Source organism: Xyrauchen texanus, chromosome 3 (assembly GCF_025860055.1).
Source record: "Xyrauchen texanus isolate HMW12.3.18 chromosome 3, RBS_HiC_50CHRs, whole genome shotgun sequence".
NCBI classification, from domain to species: domain Eukaryota; kingdom Metazoa; phylum Chordata; class Actinopteri; order Cypriniformes; family Catostomidae; genus Xyrauchen; species Xyrauchen texanus.
The window spans coordinates 24,769,958-24,795,573 of record NC_068278.1 but is presented as its reverse complement, the minus strand read 5'-3'; the positions used below and the strand labels follow the sequence as shown (position 1 = coordinate 24,795,573).

At 40.7% G+C, this 25,616-nt stretch overlaps 1 protein-coding gene across 2 annotated transcripts in view; it reads left to right on the top strand.

The window, feature by feature from the left end:
• adamts3 (ADAM metallopeptidase with thrombospondin type 1 motif, 3) overlaps positions 1-25,616 on the top strand; it is a 198,019-nt gene that overhangs the window by 100,636 nt on the left and 71,767 nt on the right. For both annotated transcript variants that reach the window (XM_052093365.1, XM_052093359.1), the window contains exons 10-15: positions 2,192-2,324; positions 9,178-9,291; positions 9,398-9,543; positions 11,682-11,857; positions 17,814-17,947; positions 20,390-20,513. In XM_052093365.1, coding sequence (XP_051949325.1) covers positions 2,192-2,324; positions 9,178-9,291; positions 9,398-9,543; positions 11,682-11,857; positions 17,814-17,947; positions 20,390-20,513 — 827 coding nt within the window. The remainder of the gene's footprint in view (positions 1-2,191; positions 2,325-9,177; positions 9,292-9,397; positions 9,544-11,681; positions 11,858-17,813; positions 17,948-20,389; positions 20,514-25,616) is intronic.

Genomic DNA, 25,616 nt, shown 5'->3' with positions numbered 1-25,616 from the left:
TTGTGGAGATCGCCGACAAAAGCCTGAAATCATTTGCAAATGGGAGCTCGCTCCCGTGAACGACGTTCGCAATGTATGAACTATCAAAGACGCTATTTGAGAGAAGCGCAATGTCAGCCGATGTCAGCGAGATATCTAGAATGTTACATGTCTAGACCTGTCTACGATTCCAAATCGCGCAATGTGAATTATGTTTCGACTGAATACAACTGCAGCGTTGACCTACAGCCAATGAGAGAGCAAGAAACGGGGCACGGGAAGTTTCAGTGGGAGGAGTCCTGATGTACCTGCAACAGAACATCAACTAGCATGTCTGCGGTATCAAGAAAGTGTCAATGGACTGAAGAAAAATAATTGGAACATTGGTGGGAGCACCAGTGCCTATTTGATGTTTCATCTGAACTGTAGCACAACCGGGTGGAGAAAGAGAAGTGTTGGAGAGAAATTGCCAATTGTCTTGTACAGTCAGGTAAGCAAATAGGTAGATTTTACAGTAGGAGATAATTTTACATATTGTAACCAATAAAATATATGATAAAATGAGGAGATTAAAACATACACATCATATTCTGAAATGCAAAACATATGATCATGCATTTGTAGTCAGGGATTTGACAATAATAACATGTCTTGTAATGTGTTCACCCCTGTTACGGATTTGTAGTGTAATTTCAAAACCTTACGACTTCAGTGACAAGACAGACAGTTGTGTAATATGAACGGTACCACGATCCGACATCTTTGAAAGTCGTGTATTGTGTAGGAGCCATTAGCATATGTAAACTTCTGACTTCAACTATATATATATATATATATATATATATATATATATATATATATATATGTGTATATATATATATATATATATATATATATATATATATATATATATATATATATATACACATTTTTGGTTAAAAAATATTCCCAACAAAGCTTTGCAGTATTAATGAAAACATTCAATGAAAACAATCTGATTACATGAGGCAAAAGGCCGCCATGGCTGAATCACAACGTGCTGATATTCAGTACACTTGCTTATGTGGTATTGCTTACAGATAATACTACTAATAATATAACCATTTAATATTATAATATTGTTACTACTGGTATTATTGGGACTGCTTTGAATATGACACTTTTATACAGTAATAATATTTTTATATTAGCTCTCATTTCAGCTGGATCCAACCCTCAGATTTTTGAAGTTCTTCCTGTTTGTGAGGTTTTCTTTATATCAAGCTTTCTGCAACTCGCAAGATGAAATCTCAGAGCTGCAAAAGAGAAAGAGTTAATTATAGGGTTCACAGCCGTTTGTACACTAAACACACTGATCTGTGGCTCTGAATAATATTGGACACTGGATGAATATCAAGCATTAGTAGTTGTGTTTCTGTGTTTTTGTGCGTACCTGTATGTTTGTGAATGAGATGACAGGGCAGAGAGGTGACTCTTATTCATACTGTGGTGCAGAGTGCATGTGACTGCATATTATTTCATTAAATGACATCCTTCTGTTGTTTAAGGATCACACGCCATTTAAAGTATTTTTAATTATTATTTTCAAATGGTCTTTTATTTAAACTCAGAACTGTCACATAAAGTTTTTCTAATGGCAGCATACTTTAATATGGTACTAAAATTAACAACAAGATGATATTGTAACATTTAAATTTTTTGGTATCGCGATATTTAGTTAGAAGGTATACCGTGCGACCCTAGTGCAGATGTGTGGCAGGGCGGAGGGCAGGGCCGGGTCGTGATCCTACACACCCGGTCCCGTATTAGGCTAATCAAGCCTTCGAGAGGGATAAAGGTCGACTGCAGAGGATTGTGCGGGTGAGAGAGATCGTTAACGGACATGTCCGTCGTGTGTGTTTATGTTTGTGTGCTTCAGTTTATTATTAAAATATTATTTACATTGTCAAGCCGGTTCTCGCCGCCTCCTTTCCATTGATCCCTTTACAGATGTTTCTTTCATATCATTAGGGTTTATTTTACATTTCCTTTGCCATGATATTAACAGAAGTTAACACTTTGTAAACAGTCTCAATTCATTACAGAGTACTCTTTACCTCTGTTTTATGGTTTGCCACTGAGCTTTAGAAGTGGTTTATAGGGTCATTCTTGAAACTTTATTATTTTTTAGGTTTACTTAAACTTCTCTCCCTGAACTTTGTTTATTTTTCAGTTCATACGATTGCCTCCTGGACGACCCCTTTAAACATGACTGGCCCCAGCTTCCTGAACTTCCTGGCATCAATTACTCCATGGATGAGCAGTGTCGTTTCGATTTTGGAGTTGGATACAAAATCTGTACTTCAGTGAGTGTAGCCTTAGGCTGTATTCTACTCTAACAGATCTGATTAACGTCAGTCATTAATCAAAGAACTAAGAAGTCAATCTTCAGAGTCTTTTATATTTTAACAAATTCCTTGTAGAGGTCTCTTTCAAAGTCTTCTGGATTGAAGTGTGTCAAATATATTTAAAATATTTATTTTGCACATGTCTTTAAAAAAATATCTGTAATATTTTTTGGCATTTGAATTGCTCAGTTTCAGAGCTATTAGTTCTATTATCCTAAGCCCAGCTCTGAATGTTTTTACCCAATTCTGGCAAAACCCCAATCTGTAAAGTTACAGGTGTAAGAGCCTCTCACCTGGTTTATGGTATGATACTGTGAAGCAGCAGTTTGTTTGTTTGGCGTTCTGTCATCAAAGGGTGTAACACTAGTTAACAGGACCAGCATGCTGTGATCCTTCCCCTCCACCCCTCTTTCATGCCTAAACAATCTGTGCCAATCTGTGCGTCAAAGGCCAAGCAAAAACTCACATCCCCATGACATTTTCTATGACCATCTAATCATGCTCTAAGAGTTGGCTCTCGGAAGACATGAAAAATAGTGGCCACATTGTAACAATTAGATTGTAATAGCATTGTAAACAAAGTATTTGACAAGAACTACATATTTTTGTTTGTGGTGCAAAAAAGATAATTTTGCAGTGAAGTGTTCACAAGTCTTTTCCAGACTGTTTAGATAAATCACTTGTCGGCCTATAATTAGGGATGTCATATATATATATATTATTGATCAACACATTGATATATTAAAATTAGCTGCATTTAAATTAGAAGACTAGTTTGTGTGCTTTTCAATTCACTCAGTTGGGCTTCTTTTTAACAGTCTGATGTAAACGTGTTGGGAGACCACAAGACGGTGATATAACATTTACTGAAACTGGTCACGGGTAGGAAAGGCACAGGTTTCACACACAAGATGAGCTAATGCAGCATAGCAGATAACAGTCCAATGTTATGAAGGTTTTTGTACTTCTTCAAGAATTAACAAAGTGACAATGATTACTTTGCAGGTTAGTGTTTGAAACTTGTGTAACTGCGCAAACTGAACGATTACAAATGGTCATGTTTATTATGCAATTTCTCTGTATGAAGCCTTGAATAGGTCTGTCATTCAAGCTGTCAAACTATAAAACGACATACTTGTAACTGAAAATACATTGTGTAGGCTCTATGAAAGATACATATACACAACATATCATCCAGCAATGGCGAGAGTAAATAGTCTTTGTCCTTTGATAATGATTTGGTTCGAACTTAATTGGAAACGATGCGAGTTGCGCTCTGATGCAGAATTTTGACGCTGAACGTTGGCGGCATGTACGTACATCGTAGAGGGGGGCAGATGGAACTCTGCCCAATGGAGATGCGGGTCTGCCAGCAGGGGGACCGTACCATGGAAAATTATCTGAATTATCTGAATAATCAGTACCTGTGGAGCACCTGTTCAAGTACAGGCAAGTCGGTGCCTGTAGTGAGTCTGGCTGCGATCTCCTCCGCTAAATTTGGAGCCAGAGGGCTAGGGAGGAAGGACATCCAGGGTCTGTGAATTGTGGACTTGACTGGGGGAGTAGAGCGCACATCTTCGCCTCAGGAGAGGGGAAAGGCACTATGTGCAAGCGATACACCCGGCCAGCTGTTCTGTATTACTGAATTCTACATGTTCAGACATGACAAAACACGGGACGAGACCGGCTCAACACGGAGATTGTAAAATCTTGCAAAGGTATTGGGTGTTGCCCTGCCCGCAGCTCTGCAAATGTCTGCTAGAGAGGTGGCTTTGGTCAGTCCCCACGAGGATGCCACACTTCTCATAGTTTGTGCTCGAACCGGCAAGGGCACGGCCTGGGTCTGGTAGACCAACGCAATGGTGTCCATGATCCAGTGTTTGTGGATCGAACTTTCCGCTGTCCACCAAAGCAGACAAAGAGCTGCTCAGAGCATCTTAAAGCTCATTGTGCGATCAAAATAGGTGCGCAATGCATGCACAGGACATAGCAATGCTAAGGCTGGGTCTGCCTCCTGAAAGGGATGTGTGTGTTTATGTTGTCTTTTAAGTTTATCATTAAAACTATTATTTATATCGTCAAGCCGGTTCTCGCCTCCTCCTTTCCATTGATCCCTTTACAGTAAGTAGCCCGGTCGGAGTCTCAGGATGATGTGAGAATCTGCCGGACCGAACTCCAGGCAAGTTTGTCCAACCCTCTTGATGGAAGTGAGCGCAATCAGGAGGGCCATCTTCAGGGAGAGGGCCTATAGTTCGACTGACTCTAGCAGCTCAAACGGGGTTCTCCGAAGGTCCAAGAGGGAACCACGGAGAGAAACCATGAGGGGAACAGGCATGACCCAGGAGGGTTTAGCCTCCGGGCACATTTAAGGAAACCAATGATCAGGTTGTGCTTCCCTAACGACTTACCGTCCACTGCATCGTGGTGAGCCACTATGGCGGCTACATAAACCTTCAAGGTAGAGGGGGACAGTTGCCCCTCCAGCCTCACCTGCAGGAATGAGAGCACTGACCTGACTGCACACCTATGTGGGTCTTCAGATCGGGAAGAATACCAATTTGCGAATAAGTACCACTTTATGGCATAAAGCTATCTGGTAGTGGGAGCCAGTAAGGCCCACTCGAACCAAGTCCGAGTGGGCCAGTAAGGGGCCACGAGAGTGACTTGTTCCTCGTCCTCCCTGACCTTGCACAGGATATGTGCATGTAGGCTCACTGGGGGAAATGCGTACTTGCGCAGCCCCGAGGCGCACTGGCACACATTTATATACGTTACTGTCGCTGTGTTCTCTGTGCGGATCAACATGTGCTTACTGCAGATCAGGGGCAGGAATCTGCGCAGGGCAAGAAATACTGCAAGCAACTCTAGGCAGTTGATGTTCCAACCCAGCCGTGGCCCTATCCAGGAGCCAGCGGCTGTGTGCCCATTACACACAGTTCCCCAGTCCAACTGGGAGGTGCCTGTTGGACTACGACACATCTGAACAGCTGCTTTAGGGGGACTCCTGCCCGTAGAAAACTGAGGTCTGTCCAAGGGCTGAATAAGTGATGGCAGGAAGGGTTGAGGGTCACACAGTATGTGATGTGGTGCCATGCCCATCTCGGGACTCGAGTCTGAAGCCAGTGCTGAAGCAGTCTCATATGCATCAACCCGAGTGGCGCATCTACAGCAGAGGATGCCATATGCCCCAGGAGCCGCTGAAATTGTTTCAGTGGAACCGCTGTGCCAGGTCTGAACGTACTCAGGCAGTTCAGCAGAAAAGAGATGCTCTGAACCGGGGAGAGCTTGCTCTTTTAACAGTTGACCCTAAACGGCTGAGGTGCCTGAGCACCAGATCCCTGTGTCAAAACAAATCATAAACGTATTTTGTTGCAGTGAATAATGGGGCGAAGACTTCCCACTCTCACCTTTCTGTTCAATTCAATCCATCCCTAACACACAAAAAACAAACTCTCTGTTATTAATAAAGCTGCGTATTGACAATTTTCTTCACGATAAGAAATGCACAGTGACATATTTTATGATTCAATAAGTTGCGAGCCATCGCGCTATAATCTAGCATTAGCAAGTGCTTATAATCTAGCATTAGCAAGCGGGATTGAGGGACGAGCGTCCCCGCGACAGACATGCTTCCTTATTATAATGAACTTTAATAAAGTTATAACATATTAAATATAACTGCAATTAAGATGTATCACCTGGGTGTTTCCTTTAAAGAGCCCTGACTCCACTTATTCCACAATGAGAGTGCTTCTGTATTTACTTATTTGGTATTGTTGTATAATTCCCTTGTACTTTGTGATGTACATCACCTGAAGCTGTTTGGAAAGTTTATAGAGTGCATCTGTACTGTGATCTGTGTAATTTTTCCTCTCCTCAGTCTGGCGCGGACTGCAGTGCTGCTCTCGTGTGTCATCATTAAAGTTTGACGTGATCCCATGTTACGTTAAATGAGATCAAACGACTATTTGTCTATTCAAACGACACCTTATAAACTAAAAATTATTTTTGTCATAAATGTTTTATTGTCGATGTTGTCGATAACGACGACTAATCGTTTCAGCCCTATTGTGCAACGAGCAGCCCTATTTATGATTGCCTTTTTGCCATGATTGTGCCATGATTGTGACTTTTGGTGCACACCCGGGTTCGGTTCGTTTGGATGATGTGAATGCTGTTTTCCAATCTCGGTTGTGCACCAGTGAACCAAACCCTGATCTGCTTTAAAGGTGGTCTGGGCTTGTGATCTCAAATATTGTGTTATTATGCATTTTTCATACCTACTTGTGTCCAAATTAATCCCCTTCAGAGAGCAGCTCACATTCTTCACATCTCTTGCCATGCATCCGCGTGCTTGCGGCAGACAAATGGCAACATTCATCACATCATTGCACATTAAATGCATCCATGGCAGACAAACCCAATTGTCTTTCTGTGCATGGCAAGTTTTTGATGGTAATTCCAATAGGATACATTTTAATGCTTCACAAACACAGTGATGTCTTCTTGAGTTGTTAGCTAGATACAGTGGTAAATAGCTGCCACTTGTACTCATGCTAGTGACATAATCATACTGCGGTTTGGACCCAAATAATTTGATGTGAACAGAGAACACAGCGGGAGGGGGGAGGAAATGAAATCGGGTTTGGTCCAAGCAATCGAACCAAGTGCGAAAGCACTCTATATCTGTAAAAAATAAAAGGCATCAATCCCAAGCCTACCTTTAATTATAATTGTTATTATGTGACTTTGTTATGTGATTTTTTTTTAAAGCAATAGAGGTGCAAAACATTTTAATTGATAACTATTAGATATGTTAGCTCTTACACAAATTTGAGAGTCATACCTTGCCACAAAGCTCATTTGCATGTGAAAATATGCCATATGTCCCATAAACTATGGATATTAGTCACTGTTCATTTTCTAATGCAAAATGAGCTTTGTGGCAAAATTGCGGCAAATTGTTTCATTGTTGCCAAAGGTTTGCTGCAGGTTCACCACCAACGGTGAAGAGCTGCATACTTCTGGAAAATATTTGCATGTGAAAATATTGAGTGGCAAATTTGTTGCAAGTTTGCAGCTGTAGATTGTCAGAACTCTAGATTTTTTATAAGAGAGATCAACTATAATCTAACGTAAAAATAACCTAGCACAAAAGTAGCTAGTTTTAAACATCACTATTTGTACATTTAGTTTACATTAGAGTTGAATGGAAAACAAATCAACTTATATATTATTATGACATTGACAATCAACATTTCTGAATGTTAAGCATGTCCTTTCACTGGCCTTTTCTTCATAAGCAGTTCAGTCCCTATTTTGTACCCTATTTATGGTAACTTCAATGTACTTGTGAAGAGCAGCATTTGGCACATGCCTAAGAAAACAATTGACCTATGCATTTAATTTTGTTTGAATTAATGTCATGACAATAAGATTATCCAATAATTAAAATGATCTTCACCCTTGACCCTCTCAGTGCAAATGTGATTTAAAGCATGAGCCTGTGAAAGAGCTAAAGACATGATTTCAACTGCTGGACAAGGAACTTGGCTTAGAAGTGCTTTTTCATTAAAACAGCACTTCCCATCTATTCCTTCAACATTGTGCCGTCTCTCTCCTGGGCATATCCGTCCATTTATTAAAGGTACATTTGAGTCTTTCGTACTCCAAACCGCACTGCAAATAAGTAGCATTGTTTTGGTGAAGCTCAAGATAAAAAGTCACACTGTCAGTCATAAGCTACCTCTCAGCCTTGTGTTCCAGGCTGCCACTTTAATTATTTGTTTAGATCATTAGATAATTTATTTTTATAATTTTTTTATGAGAAGAAATACCTGCATACAACAGGATTGTCAATCCTTCACATTTTTATGACACTTTCTCCTACTGTGCTTAATGAAAAGAAAAATTAGCCTTAATGAACAGAAGTCCAGTAGCGGATCAGCCACATTGCAAGTTTGCCATTGTTGAAACATCTTCACTGTGTGCCATTTGCGATAAACAGAAAATTCTGAAACATTTTTCTTTTCTCTCTGTTTAATTCCCTCTCTTTCATTTCCTGCATGTGGAGAAGTAGGGGAGACTTTTTTAATGTCAATTATTCTGCTATCTAAAGATTTGATGTTTTTAAATATAAACTAATAGCTATTTAATGTATAGTTTTTTTTTCTTAAAATGTAACATTGCTAACAAAACTAAGACTGCCATGGGTAGCTATTGTTATGTACAGGATTTGATTTTGGCTGTGTGGTTGGGGGCAGATTTAACACTCATTTTTGTTAATGAAAATGTTATTGAAAAATTGGATATTTAAAATATGTAATGAACATTATCTAGCTGAAGACTTTTTGACTCATCAACTCAACATTTTTAGTAAAAAGGATTTACTGTAACCTGGTTCAGATAATTATAATGTACAGTAAGGCCCACATAGACTTTTCATTTAAACACTTATTCCTTACAGCTAAGACATCTATTACCATATAAAGGTAAAACTATTACAGATAAAAGTATTGAAACATTGATATTATTACTTTGATGTGTGGTATTATTTGAGAAACATTTAATATAATTTATTATTCAAGTTTTGTCAATATTACCACTAGCTCCAGAGCAGCTCAAGAGGGAAAATCAATTATTTTATTAAATCCGTGCTCAAGCACGTCTCTAAGAGGCAATGGATTGTCAGAGCATATACTTGTGAAATTGTAGCTGGCACTAAATTTAAAAAAATATTATTTAATATTATTATCTCTCTCTCACTTTCTCTGCCAACCATCCAAACATTGGTACTTTTTTCTCCCTTCAGTTTCGCACATTTGATCCATGTAAACAGCTGTGGTGCAGTCATCCAGATAACCCTTACTTCTGCAAAACCAAAAAGGGGCCTCCATTGGATGGAACAGAATGTGCACCTGGGAAGGTAATTCCATGTGTCTCCTTATTGTTGTGCTTGATTTTCCCTACTCCCTTGTTGTGGTCAGGAAGTCCATCACAATTTAACTATGTTTAACCCCTTCCACTCATAGTGGTGCTACAAAGGTCACTGCATGTGGAAAAATGCCAACCAAGTGAAGCAAGATGGAGCCTGGGGTGCTTGGAGCAAGTATGGTTCCTGCTCTCGCTCCTGCGGGAAAGGTGTGCGTTTCAGAACCCGCCAGTGCAACAACCCAGTGTATGTTATCTACTCTACTCACAGTAAGGCTTGATAATGAAGAGCAACATTGCAGAGACATAACATTTATTCTCCACCCTGGTGTACATGCCACGAATGAAGTTAAGATTCTGTAGTAATGAGCAAATATATGAAAGGTAGAGATGAAAGAAAAGCATACAGGTAGTAAGGATGTACATGTATGGCTCTACTCGAAAGGTTAAACACAAGAAGCATTTCATTGACCGTTGAATACTAGTTAGCTTTGTGTTACATCAAAGAAAACAAAATTATCATAATGGGTACATACATTTATGAAAGAAATCAGACCTTTGTTGCATATAATGTACAGTCAGCCCATCATTATTGCAAATTAATTTTGGGATAATGACTGACTGACTTCACATTATCCAGCTTATTACACAGCTACTTGGCAAATAAATAAATTGACATTAAATGTTGATTTGTGGTTACTGTAAATGACTTTATTATGTCAGTTGACAGAGACCACAGAGTACTAAAAGACATGACAAGCACAATTTAGGGGATTGTTTGCCAGGGAAAATGGTTAAATGTACTGTTTAAGTCCTTTTATACAAATATTTGACTGCAGAATGACATGATTGACCAATCAGAATCAAGTATTCAAAAGAGTCGTGTAATAAAAATAAGTTGGTTCCCTTTATCAAATTGACTTTTAAAAATATGTGTCATGCATTCTTCCAAAAGATTGTTTCGTCTTTAAGGAACCTCTGCCCAGTGTTAGGTATTAACGGATTACATGTAATCTGTTTACAAAAGTTTTATTCAATTACATTTTAAAACACTCCTAATTACAGTTACTTTTTAAGATTACATGATTACACACTAACCAGCAATTATGAATTGTTCATAATTTAGTGATTGAATCTTTTAAAATGTCATTGTAAATCAGCCTGCTAATATATTTTTCACCATGCCTTCAAGATTAATAATTCTGTAAATTACTAAAAACTGCTGATGTATAACTGTGAAATACTATGTCCAGATCATATCCAGTGACCTTCACTTATTATTGATTCTGGTAGTCTAGACAAATAAATTAAACCTTGTAGACAGTAGTTTACAAAAAAATCCTCTTCTGCCATCTTGGCCAAAAAAAAGCAAGTAAAATATCATAACGATTCTCACATTTTGATTCATTATGAAAGATTTCTTAAATGTATATAAGCAACATTATGTCAAAATAGCATATATTATACTGCTCAAATACATGTAACATCAAATAAAAAAAAAAGAAGTAATCAAAAAATAGTCTATATTAGATATTAGTTTACCTAAAGATATAATCCAAGAGATTATGTTACAGATTGCAATTTTAGTCATGTAATTTGTATCAGTATTGCTATTATGAAGTAATCTACCCACCACTGCCTATGCCACAGTGGAATATGTCAATATTTTAAAATCACTGTACTAACTTATTTGGTCTGCTGATTCCTCCTGTAGTGGTATGGAATATATGAAAGCATGAAATAATCTGATAACCTGTTTACGTACCTAAATCTTTTGTATAGAGAAACATCTGCTTAGGGAGTTTTTAATATGGTATATAATCAGAGGGCTGCTGTGTTTTCTCTTAATAAGGATGATATTTCATGCACTGAGCAAATGAGTGGATGCTTATTAATTATCATGTACATTTGAAAAAGAAAGCAAGAGAGCAGGGAATTTTCACCTTTTTTTTAAATACCACCCACATTAGTCTGCTGGGTGTGGTGTGTGCTAGATAAGGACCTGTTAATTTGACAAATGGCATTTGAGTTGAGCAGATGCATGCACTTAAAAAACCCTCATGAATGAGAAATCATCACAGGCTTGTGATGAAAGCTTCAGAGTTTTAAACAGTTGTTAAAGTTAATTCATCTTTTGTGTCAGTTGTCAATCAATCCAAACGTTGCTCAGGGAGTTTAAGTTTGGATCTAAATATTTTATTTCTGAGTGTTTCGAAGTTCTCTTAGAACCAGACATGTCCTTTGAAAATATTCATTTTAACTTTGTTATTTAAATGTATTTATTCAAATGAACTTTTATTATTTAATGATTTTTTTTTAATTCAAAGATGTTTATATTTTTGAAGTAATTAGTTGACCTTAGCTATCACATTATCTGTTATTAAGTCCATCTAATGGAGGCCAGGACTGCCCAGGGGTGAACTATGAGTACCAGCTGTGTAACACAGATGATTGCCCTAAACACTTTGAGGACTTCAGAGCTCAGCAGTGTCAACTTCGCAACTCCCACTTTGAATACCAGGATGCCAAACACCACTGGCTTCCCTACGAGCACCCAGACGGTGAGTTTGTCAGATTTTAAAATGTTGTTATTTGAAGAGCCAGTGGGTGGGATTATTCTTAGTTTTTATCATTGGCGTAGGATACATAAACCCACACATCCTTTTTATATGCACAGTAAGATGCAAAACCAGAGACACTGGAACAAGTTTTGAATTGGGTGCCACTGACTCCTTGTGAGGTCATGACATGCTGATGGCTTAACTCATGAATATTAATTAGATTCTTACTGACGTTGCTAGGTAACTTAACCCTTTCCCACGAATGATCAAACCAGTGTGATTACTCTAGGCTGGGCTCAGAGGTGTACAATCAAAATGGTGCAATCTGCATTTGTGCTGCTTTTTACCAGAAAAGAGTGACTATAAAGACTACAAATAGTCTTTTCAACATCACAATATCTTAATTTTTTTGTTGCAAACATATAAAAAATTACAAAAAAAAATTAGAAGCTCTTACAGATCTGACTGTTTTGATGCAGCGATGTTGTGCTGTTTTCTGTGGCCAAACAAAGAATGTATAAACTAGTTAGTCCACTTCAGCCTTCTATTCTGTCCGCCTCTCATTTTCAACACATTGGGTGCAACAAAGTGGAAGGGCTATTTTTCTAGAACAATCTATGCTTGATGAACTCAGAATCCCATGCTGTATTGCAACGTAAACAACACGGTGGTTCACATAGTCAGCAATCATGATCTTATCTATCATAATCAATTATTGTAATCATTATTATATATTTGATAATGTATAATTTGTCCTTGAGTGTATCTGCTGTATAAGGTGAAATTTTTTATTTCAGTTTGCATTAAAGAACTTACGTTGGGGGATCAGTCAGTACAGGAAAAACTCACATTCGAAATGTTACTGGATGTCCATCCACATGACATGGTTAATAATTTAATTGATTGAATGTAATTAAATATTATATATATTAATATTGTCCAATATACCTGGGGGAGAGTTTTTGGCAAATGTTGGCGACGTCGGTCGGCACGTATCTTCTGTTGGCGGATGGCTCATTGCAGGTTAACATGGGCTGACTCCCAGACCTGGTTACTGCACTGCATCCAATGGTTCAGTGCTGGTAATCCGATGTTTCCCCAGGCCAGGGTAAGAGTGGAGGTTGTTATCCCAGGATACATTGAAATGGAGTCATACCAGTAGATGAACTGCGAAGGGAGTTTCGGGCATATTCTGCCCAAGGGAGAAATCTACACCAATCACACTAGTTAGAGAGACAAAAGGTGCGTAGATAGTGACCTACTTCTTGATTTAGGCATTCCATCTGGCCATTAGACTGAGGATGGTACCCGGAGGTCAGGCTGAGGTTGACATTTAGAAGTTTGCAGAACACCTTCCAAATCCGTGAGATAAATTGTGGTCCTCTGTCTGAAACAATGTCGTCTGACCAACCGTAGAGCCTAAACACTTGATGGAAGATAGTTTCTGCAATGTGAGACTAGGGTTGTTGCGGAATAGGTAAGGGGTGGAGAAGTCCTGCTGGAAGAAATCTGGAAGATTTAGTTTGGGCACAGATAGAACAATCCTTTACATGCAGAGGGGAAAGAGAAAGCCACCAAAATTTGTTCTGAACCAACTGAGTGGTGTGGTGACCGGAGCACAAGGAGGTATGGACCCATTGCATGGCATGGGAACGGAGCTTGGCGGCCACATAGACACAGTCTTTAGGGCAACTGGGAGGAGGTCATTCAGTCAGAGAGGCCTGCTTAATATCCTTCATGAGGTCCCATTGGACAGGTTTATAGCAGCAATAACTGTTTTGGACAGGATGGTCTGAGTAGACTCTGGAGATTCAGGGAAATAAATCAGAGAGAGGGTATCAGCCTTAGTGTTCATTTACCCAGGATGATACCTAACTGAAAAGTTGAATCTGGTAAAGAATAAAGCCCATCGAGCTTGCCTTTTGTTGAGTTGTTTGGTGGAGCATAAATATTCCAAATAGTGATGGTCAGGAAGGATGGTAAATGCATGTTGTGAGCCCTCTATCCAATGACGCCATTCCTCCAACGCATCTTTTATGGCCAGTAGTTCACGGTTCCCCACATTTTAGTTTTAATCTGCTGAATTGAGTTTGAAGAAGATGAAGGCACAGTGATACATTTCAGCAGGGTTACTCTGTTGTTGGGAGAGGACAGCTCTGATACCAAAGTTAGAGGCGTCCACCTCCATGATGAAAGGCCGGAAATGATCTGGATGGTGAAGTACAGGTGCAGTGGTGAATGTCTCTTTGAGACCCTTGAAGGACGTTATGGCTGGTGGGGTCCATTGGAGAGTTTTATGTTTCCCTTTGAGGAGAGAAGTGAGGGGAGCTGCAATGGTGCTGAAGTTGGAATGAATCGTCTATAGGAGTTAGCAAAACCCAGGAAGCATTTTATTTCCTTGGTGGTAACTAGAAAAGGCCAGTTCTTGATGGCATTCACTTTGAGACTGTCCATGTGGGCCCCCTCAGGACTGATTACATAACTCAGAAAGGTTGTGGTGGTGACATGAAACTCTTTACGAAGAGGTGATTATCCTGGAGGCATTGTAGAACTTGGTGTACATGCTGGATGTGAGCTTCTAGGGAAGGTGAGAAAACCAGGATGTCATCGATATATATATATTATGACACACTGGTGCAGAAGGTCACAGAAAATCTCATTCATGAAGGACTAGAAGATGGATGGTGAGTTGGCAAGGCAATAGGGCATGACCCGATATTCGTAGTGACCTGAATGGATGATGAAGGTGGTCTTCCACTTGTCCTCTTGTCCACTTGTCTGTTGTAGGCATGGCACAAATCCAGTTTAGTATAGACCTTGGCATCCCATAGTTGTTCAAGTGCTGCTGGGACTAGAGGAAGAGGATAGGGAAATTTGATGGTGATAGCATTAAGGCATCTATAGTTAATACAAGGATATAGTCTGCCATCATTTTTTTCCACAAAAAAGAAACCTGCTGCTGTGAGAGTGATGGAGGGCTGAATGAAACCCATTTTCAATGCTTCCTCAATGTAATCCTCCATGACTTGTGTCTCAGGTATAGACAGGGGATAGATGCAGCTCTTAGAAGGTTGGGTGCCAGGAAGGAGGTTGATAGTGCAGTCAATATAGCGGTGAGTTTTTGAGTAGCCTTAGCCTTACTAAACACTGGCAGGAAGTCTTGGTAGACCACAGCGATGGTAGGTTGCACAGAGGATTCAGCAGGGTTGATATTGGTGGTGTGGAGAGAAATGGGTTGCACTGATTGCAGGCAGGAGGTAAAACAAGAGGTCCCCACTGAGTAATTTCACCATCTGACCATGAAATGTGAGGATTGTGTTTAGTGAGCCAAGGGTAACTGAGGATTAGGGGATTCTTAGGAGTGTTGGTGACTAAAAGCTGTAGTGTTTAATGATGAAGAGCTACCACTTGTAAAGAGACGGTTTGAGTGATGTGAAGTTCTGAGCCAGCGTGAAGTGGGTGACCATCTAGCACTGTAACAGAGAGAGAAGGTACACAAGGGGCAGTGTCTAAAGATAACAGATCACAGAGGTCAGAGTAAATAAAATTGCCTGCAGCCCCAGAGTCAATAAGAGCTTTGACAGAAATAGAATTCTGAGTGGAACTGATTCTTACTTTAACAAATACATTTCTATTTTCCAATAGATAAGAGTTGCAGGAACTCACCGGGGTATTAGTTGGTAAGGAGGTACGTGAGGAACAGGAGGATAGGAAATGGCTGTGCTCTCCACAGTACAAACACAGTTTGTTATTGATGTGTCTTTGAAATTCTTCTCTTGACAAACGAGAGCAACCCAATTTCATGGGCTCGTGTAGAGGCGTTGTGAAAGAGGATGACATGGGAGGTGATATTCTGGCAGCTGGGGTCCGGCTCCGTCTCAAGTTGTTGAGTTTGATGGAGAGAGATATAAACTGGTTGAAAGAGAGATTATCATCTCGATTGGCCATCTCTACATTAGTTGGTGCGTGAGTTCATTGCGATAGGTTTTAAGGGGTGCATCAGTACATCCAGTTTTTGCTGTGAGAGTACGAAAAGTAAGTGCATAGTCAGCTGCAGTGGAATTCCCCTGTGTGAATCAAATTATATGATCGTTCATGTCCTTTCCACCCACTCTGTTCTGAAAGAAATGAGATTGCTTGAAATGAGAAGTGAATGCTCCTAAAGAGTTACACATCTCGTCATTGTGATTCCATACTGCCGTAGCCCAACTAATGTTCGGCCTGTGAGCAGAGAGGTGATAAAGGCCACCTTGGATTCTTCTGTGGGGAAGTAGAAAGAAGATTGAGCAATATAAAAAGCTTCATTGCAGCAAAAATCCATCACACTGACCTGGCGTGCCGTTCAATTTCTCAGGGAGAGCGAGATGAGGGGCTCAGAAATATGGCCGCAGTGGGTAAGCTTCAGAGGGAGTGGTCAGCGATGGTGGGGGGGGGTTGGATTTGTGGCTTGTGCGGATGAGCTGGCCGGGGAAGCCGTACATAAATAACTCAGCACTTCCTCCGTGGCAGAGGAAAGTTGTCCCAGTTGATGATGGTGTGCCACCAACAATTAAGCTTGTGAGGTAAATGTAGCTTGCAGTGAAGAAAACTCAGCTGGATCTGAAGTTGGCAAAGTCTTCTGTGACAAATCAGAATCGGACACAGAGAGATCCATGAGCAGAGTTTATTAGAGAGAGTAGTCTAACAGGCAGAGGTCAAACCAGATAAGCAAATACACACAATTCAAATAATTCCAAATCGAGAGACAAAAGGGATAATCCAAGGAACAGGCAATGGTCAAAACAGGCAGGCTAACAAGATAGAAAATGCTCAGAAATGAAAAACAACTAGGTGAATTGGCAAGACTTCACAGTGAAGTGAAGCCAGAGTAGAGACTAAATACACAGAGAGCTGATGAGGGAATGGGAAACAGGTGTGTGTGAGCAGGAATGGTGGTATGAAAAGGATTCTGGGAATTGTAGTCCAAAGTGGAGTTAATAATCAGGATAATGGGAGCTAATGTAGACAGATCTGGAGGATGTGACGTTTTTAGATCACACCCTTTGTGTATATATGAAACGGAAGTGAGCCTGTGTCTTAGCATTTCTTTGGTACATTTAAACCAAACTTAGTACTTTAGCTCGACACTATGATCCTATTTACACCTGGTATTAAGATGCATCCCGCGACCCTGTACACAGGATAAGCGGTTGACGATGGATGGATGGATGGATTAAGATGCATTTCAGATGATCTGATCACAGGTGGTCAGACGAGACACATCACTGTTTGCACCTGGTTACTAAAATGCATCTACTGTGACCTCTTCGAGGGAAGGGTCTGATTTCATGACACAATACCACAAAAAAGTGATATAAGACAAACAAAGTGCAAATAAAACCAGCATGAAAACATGTTTCTCCCAGATGCAGTTAAAACTTAATCTAAACACAAATGCAGAATTTTGAGTAAATGTATCTGTTGTTTTAGTGGAGTACCTTTGTTAGCTGAGCTTCAGATGTGTGTGTTTCACATCTGTGTTTCTGCATGTTGAAATCAGACACACTGAAGAAGATCCGTAAAGTTCTCATACTTGTGTATGTATTCGCTTTTTATATATTTATTTATTTTTGATCGGACGCTTATTTCCTTTTAAAGCAGCAAATAACCGGCAAAGTTTAAAACCCTTGTTTTAGAGCAGTGGTTGATTGACAAGTGATGGATGGCACTTCATTGCTGTCCGGGAAACATTCAGGATGAATTAGTGCTTACACCTCAAATGCAATGTGGTCACATGCATTTCAATATGTGTTTTCTGTGATCCGATGTCTCTGTAAAGTTACCAACTGTTCAAAAGTTGTCAAGTTATAAATATTAGTAAATCTCCTCTTAGATTTAGAACTACTTAGGCCAAACAAATATGCATGGCCCCTTAATTTTTTTTAAATAATTTTTTCATTGTCCTTTTATCTTACAGCCTACAAAAGATGTCACCTATATTGCCAGTCAAAAGAAACAGGTGACGTAGCCTACATGAAACAGTTGGTGCATGATGGGACAAGGTGCTCATACAAAGACCCGTATAGCATCTGTGTGCGTGGAGAGTGTGTGGTAAGCTATTAAACAAACCCTGTCTCTAAAAGCTGTATAAAAAACTACTTTGAAGCTGAATGTAGAGAAGCAGCAATTAGCAGTATTCCTATCAGTGTCGTTTGCATCTCATTAACTTATTCTATCAAAATATTGAGTTTAGAGTTGGCTCTATGGTTTATCTCTGAGCCACAGCAGGCTTACTGTGCAGTGTATATAGGATAAGTACCACTTTAAAATGAATGTTGTTTGAGGAATGGATCTCTCTGGATTTGGTTATTAGAAGTACATTGAGTTTTTTGGATGGAATTGACAATGAATAGTGATTAGCTTTTGGGAGGGAGTGATTAATAGAGTATCAGATAGATTACAGAAGCTTTTAGATTTATTTGCAGATGTCTAGCACATTTTATAAAGTTTTTCAGCAAACTGCTACAATGTACTGTACAGTGTATCATATTTGTCAATGCCAAGATGTGTACTTTCAAAAGAAAATACACATTTGTCAATTGCACTTCATCACCTTTAAGGATTATGCTTTTTTGTGGTAAAAATTTGTAACTTCGCAATAGTACTACCATCAATAGTAGCCAGGGGCATAAGGCACAGATATACAGTGCATCAGTCACTTTTTCCACATTTTGTTATGTTACAGCCTTATTTCAAAATGTATTAAATTCATTATTTTATTTTATACATTTATTCTTCAAACAATACCCCATAATGACAATGTGAAAGAAGTTTGTTTAAATCTTTGCAAATTTATAAAAAAAAAAAAAATGAAGAAAACAAAAATCACATATACGCCTTTGCCATGACACTCAAAATTGAGCTCATCATTGGTGCATCCTGTTTCCACTGATCATCATCTGAGAAATCTGAGATGTTTCTACAACTTGATTGGAGACCACCTGTGGTAAATTCAGTTGATTGGACATGATTTGGAAAGGCACACACTGTCTATATAAGCTCCCACAATTAACAGAGCATGTCAGAGCACAAACCAAGACATGAAGTCCAAGGAATTGTCTGTAGACCTCCGAGACAGGATTGTATCGAGGCACAGATCTGGGGAAGGGTACAGAAAAATATCTGCAGCATTGAAGGTCCCAATGAGCACAGTGGCCTCCATCATCTGTAAAAGGAAGAAGTTTGGAACTACCAGGACTCTTCCTAGAGCTGGCCGCTAAGACAAACTGAGCGATCGGGGGAGAAGGGCCTTAGTCAGGGAGGTGACCAAGAACCCGATGGTCACTCTGACAGAGCTCCAGCATTTATCTGTGGAGAGAGGAGAACCTTCCAGAAGAATAACCATCTCTGCAGCATTCCACCAATCAGGCCTGTAAGGTAGAGTGGCCATACGGAAGCCACCCCTCAGTTAAAGGCATACGACAGCCCGCCTGGAGTTTGCCAAAACTCTCAGACCACGAGACACAAAATTCTCTGGTCTGATGAAACAACTTTGAACACTTTGGCCTGAATGGCAAGTGTCATGTCTGGTCAAAACCAGGCACCGCTCATCACCTGGCCAATACCATCCCTACAGTGAAGCATGGTGGTGGCAGCATCATGCTGTGGGGATGTTTTTCAGCGGCAGGTACTGGGAGACTTGTCAGGATCGAGGGAAAGATGAATGCAGCAATGTACAGAGACATACTTGATGTAAACCTGCTCCAGAGTGCTCTGGATCTCAGACTGGGGTGAAGGTTCATCTTCCAACAGGACAATGACCCTAAGCACACAGCCAAGATAACAAGGGAGTGGCTACGGGACAACTCTGTAAATGTCCGTGAGTGACCCAGCCAGAGCCCAGACTTGAACCCGATTTAACATCTCTGGAGAGATCTGAAAATGGCTGTGCACTGATGCTCCCCATCCAACCTGATGGAGCCTGAGAGGTCCTGCAAAGTAGAATGGGAGAAACTGCCCAAAAATAGGTGTGCCAAGCATGTAGCATCATACACAAAAAGACTTGAGGCTGTAATTGGTGCCAAAGGTGCTTCAACAAAGTATTGAGTAAATGCTGTGAATACTTATGTAAATGTGATTTATTTTTTTTATTTTTTTCGTTTTTTAATTTTTAATTTAATTTAATAAAAAATAAACTAAGCAAAATTGCAAGTGAACTTGACAGACAACATACTTTCATTGTATGGTAAAGAGCAAATTATATATGTTAAAAAAGAACTTTTGAATTCACAAACACTTTTAAACTTACTTATGCAACTTAGTTATGTTAATTATAAAGATAAAAAATATTATTTTGCTTTTGGGAAGTTGCACTCAAAATCCATTTGATTAAAAAAATGGGAAAGACACATCTGTCAGTAGCTGTAGTTTCATGATATGCAGACTTAGGGAAAGATGAAAGCTTGAGGTGATTCTAATATCAGAAGTCTGAGTAAAACTGCCTTGCCTTTTTTCTCAGTAAAGTGTCTTGCATAACTTCTCTCTCTCCTGCAGAAAGTGGGCTGTGACAGGGAAATTGGTTCCAGTAAGGTGGAGGATAAGTGTGGTGTGTGTGGTGGTGACAACTCCCACTGCCGAACCGTGAAAGGAACCTTCACCCGAACACCCAAGAAAGCTGGTAAGAGGCTTTGCTATTTCCTGGGTTACCCATGGGACAGTGTTTACCGAAATCAAACATATATTTTTACTGTGCAGCATCCCTGTCATTTTTTATATTTTACTGTAATTTAGTTTCAGGTTTAAACGTCTGGATAGAAAGTACAGTTCTGGAGTTCTTTATACTTTTGGAAGTGCTTTTGGCAGTGCTTTTGGCAGTGAGTGATATAAGATTTGGTTTTAGATATATTTATTGAGAATTTGAATTCAAAAACACTTAAAGTTTTCAATATGTTGTCTTCATATGCACAAATTATTAGGAGAGGTGTGAGTAGTTATTTGAATGAGTACAGGACTACTTTGTGTACTCAGGAAGAACCCTTTTCTTCCATTTTTCTTTCTAGAAAGTTTGAGTGTGGAACATAAGAGTCTAAAGTAAGAAAAAAAAATGCAATATGTCACTAAAGGAAAGAAACGAAGGTTATTTTTAGTTCTTCATGTGTATTCAGCTATCAGAGGCTGCTATGGCACACACTCTTAGTATTTTCCAGTGTGGGATGTGTTGAACTTTTTTATTTCTTTGAGTATTGCGCTCATGAACCCTCCTTATACTATGTTTTATTTTATTTTATTTACTCTTGACACTTCTCTTCTGACACCATAGAATAAAACAACTGTTTGTATAAATTTGAGCACCTCATTCACAAGTAAAGGGCCTATGTACTTCCCTTGCCCTTTTGCAAGTATAAGTAATGCATTACAATATCCATCAGGCCCACTACAATTGTAGTTATAAGAACTTAGCAAATACTTGTAGAACAACAGAGGGCATAACTTTAATTTTAGTCTTAACTAAAGCAGTTTCATTTATGTGCCACTGTGTGTAGGTCCCCCTCGTGCCACCAAAACAGCACAAACTCGCATCTCAGAATAGCATTCTGAGATGCTATTTCTTCTCACCACATTTATACAGAGTGGTTATTCGAGTTACCGTAGACCTTGACAGTTCAAACCAGTCTGGCCATTCTCTGTTGAACTCTCTCATCAACAAGGTGTTTCCATCCACAGAACTGCCACTCACTTGATGTTTTTTGTTTTTGGCACAAGTAAATTCTAGAGACTGTTGTGCGTGAAAATCCCAGGGGATCAGCAGTTACAGAAATACTCAAACCTGCCCATCTGGCTCCAACAATCATGCCACACTCCAAATCATTAAGATCAACATTTTTTACCCAATTCTGATGGTTGATGTGAACTGCACTGGTGCTGCACGATTGGCTGATTAAATAATCACATGGATGATTGTTGGTGCCAGAAGGGCTGGTTTGAGTATTTCTGTAACTGACTCGTCTCATGTAAAGCGTGTCCAAAGATTAGATCCATGCAATCCATTTGTCTTTTGTCTCTTTTAATATCCTTTCTGTTCTTTACAGTTTGTTGTTAAAAAGCAACAAAAAATAAACTGAACTGCCACTGGTAATCTTATAGAGACAGTACCTTTTATATCTTGTTCTACATGTAAATACTTGTAATAGTACAAATTATGAATGTAAACAACAAACGTAATAAAACATACAGTTCCATATTTTTCAGAATATACCGCGTTTTTTCCTGCAACCTATAGTCCAAAGCGATTTATATCTATTATTTATGTTGGCCGGTCAAACACATGCAAAGCAGACAAAAACATTAGTCATAGAGATGAAGGTAGCATTTAAACGTTGCCTATTCAGAGTATTTTGCCTTTAAAAGTACTTAATGCAGCCAGTTTAAATGTTCTGTCATCATTACATTATTTTTGTGACAAACTCTAGACCGTTGTCAAACGCAACTCTTCACATGCCCATAAAATTATGTTTCATCACACTCTTTGCAAAAACATTCAGTCAATGAACTGGATAATTAATGCATAAACAGGGTTGCAAATATTAGAAATATACACAGATAGACAGTCGCTAACTTTAATGAATTAATAGAATACAACAGGCATACTGTTTTACTCACACACTAAAAGCTGTTTATTTGAGCACAGCATTTACGTATAATATAAGAAATTTCAAGACATCATGTTTATTGATGGAATACATTGAATTTGTTCATTTTTAAAAAGTGAACATTTCTCCAAAATAACAAATAACTAATAATATATTTTTTGTAAAATGTATGTTTTGTAAATTCCATTTATAATTAACAGCATTAGCTAGTTAATGGGCATTAGAACTAAAATATACCTAAAATGTAATTTATAATGAATATTAATGATAATAAATTATATAATCTTCAGTACAAATCTTTGATTTTTGTGTCGATGAAGGTGTACTTCAGCCTTATTGATGTTTCTGTGGGGATACCAATGTTGGGAAGTAGCTAATTACATGTAGCGACACTACTAACTTAACGTCATGGTTACTGTTGTAACCTCCGTTCCCTGATGGAGGGAACGAGACGTTGTGTCGAATGTAATGACGAAAGGGGTCTTTCTTGAGAGCCTCATGTACCTCTGGATTTGAGAAAAGGCCAATGAGAAATTGGCAGACAGAATTTGCATGTCCTACCCCTGGACATATGGGTATAAAGAGAAGCGGACGTGCGTCAGTCAGTCAGGTTTTTCACTGAGAAGCGGGGAGTAAGGTTCGGCCGTTTACAGTGGTAGGTCTAGTGTCGTGGCAAGGGGGACACAACGTCTCATTCCCTCCATCAGGGAACGGAGGTTACTACAGTAACCATGACATTCCCCTTCTGTCACTCACTCGACGTTGTGTCGAATGTAGTGACACTAGGGGTCCCATTTAAAAACGTGTTACGTGAACTGCTGACACAGGTGCGAGCAAACTACTGCATGCTAGAAGCAACTGTATCAGCTGCACTTAACCCTCCCCAATGCCCCTGAAAAGTGTCATATACAGTACAGTTCTTAGGTTCCCAGCACCCCTGAGGGGCGAACAAGCGACATGACTATCACAGGAGCAAGCTGGCCATCTGCGGCCCTTTCTCTCTCTATGTTTCTCGTCATAGAGCATAAAGCAGTTGGGGCTGTCTTAACGCTATAAAACACGTCTGGGAAGGCGTTCTTTTCCGTTCGTATTCTTTCAGGGGGAAAAGATTCTGCGGAGACCACATCCTGCCCAGGCTGGTGGGAGGTAACATGTAGCCAATACATCACATGGGTTGTCAAGCCACACATGGAAGTGGTGCGGTGGTAGGTCCTACCTAGTAAGTGAGGAGCTCTACATACACAGTGACCAGGGCAGAGAGACTGCCCAAGGGAGACGCGGGTCCGGCGTGGAAAATACATCACAGGGAGTTGCCTGAAGAGGGAATTAGGCCTTTGGAGCCCTACCCCTGTACAGAGCATTTGAATGTCATAGTGGGTCTGGTCATAATTCTTCTGCTGAATTTGCTAGGGAGGAGTCATCCAGGGAGCCTAGTTAGTGGGATCTCCTTGGATAAGAGCGCACGTGTTTACGTCAGTGGAGGGGAAAGGTGCTGAGTGCAAGCGGTACACCCGGTCAGTTGTTCCGCATTACCGAATTCTACCGGCTCGGACCTGATAAAACAGGACGAGACCGACCCAACCTTGAGATTATAGAATCTCGCAAACATATTGGGTGTTGCCCAGCTGCTCTGTAGATGTCTGCTAGGGAGGTGCCATTGGCCAGTGCCCATGAGGATGCCACACTTCTCGTCAAGTGTGCACAGACCTGCAAGGGGGCGGGCACGGCCTGGGTCTGATAGGCCAGGGAGATGGCGTCAACGACCCAGTGGGCTAACCTCTGTTGGGAGACAGTGTTCCCTTTCCGCTGTCCGCCAAAGCAGACAAAGAACTGCTCAGAACATTTACAGGTCTGCGTGAGGTCTAAATAGATATGCAAAGCATGTATCGGACACAGCAACAAAAAGGCTGGGTCTGCCTCCTCCCAGAGCAATGCTTGCAGGTTCACGACCTGGTCCCTGAAGGGGGTCGTAGGAACCTTGGGCACGTAGCCCAGTCATGGTCTTAGGATGACATGAGTATCTGCCGGACCAAACTCCAGATAAGTGTCGCTGACAGAGAATGCTTCAAGGTCCCCAACTCTATTGATGGAAGCTAGCACTATCAGGAGGGGCGTCTTCAAGGAAAGGGCCTTGAGCTCTACTGTGTCAATCGGCTCGAACAGGCTTCTCTGAAAGCACGAGAGGACCACTGAGAGATCCCAGGATGGGAACAGGCTTGGCCGGGGAGGATTCAGTCTCCGGGCACCTCTAAGGATCCTGATAATCAGGTCATGCTTACCCAAGGACTTACTGTCCACTGCGTCGTGGTGTGCCAAAATAGCAGCTAGTTACACCCTCAAGGTGGAGGGGGACAGCCTCCCCTCCAACCTCTCTTGCGGGAATGCAAACACCGACTGAACTGCGCATCTCTGTGGGTCTTCAGACCGGGAAGAACACCAATTTGCGAACAAGTGCCACTTTAGCGCGTAAAGCTGCCTGGTAGAGGGAGCTCTGGCTTGTTTGATCGTGTCTACAACCGGCGGTGGTAGGTCACTCAGATTTTCCGCATCCTGTCCAAGGGCCAGACATGGAGATTCCAGAGGTCTGGGCGCGGATGCCATAGGGTACCCCGTCCCTGGGAAAGTAGGTCCTTCCTCAGGGGAATTCGCTAGGGAGGTGCTGTCGCGAGGAGCGTGAGATCCGAGATCCAAGTCCGAGTGGGCCTGTAAGGAGCCACTAAGGTGACTTGTTCCCCATCCTACCTGACCTTGCACGGCACCAGTGCAAGAAGGCTCACTGAGGGAAGTGAGCCTTTTGGGCTCATGCGTACTTGCGCAGCCCCCAGGGCCAGCTGTGTACCAGCACGTCTGTCCCCAGAGGGGTGTCCGTTAGAGAGTAGCAGAGCAGGCAGTGGGAATTGTCTTGGGAGGTAAAGAGGTCTACCTGTGCCATGCCAAACCGGTCCCAAATCAGCTGGACCACCTGGGGGTGGAGCCTCCACTCTCCGCTGAGTGAGATCTGTCTTGACATCGCGTCCGCTGCCGTGTTGAGGTTGTTGGGATATGGGTGGCGTGCAGCGACCTGAGTAGATGGCAGGCGAGTTGTGAAATAAGATGAGTCTGAACGGATCAAGACTTGCTTGCCCCGAATC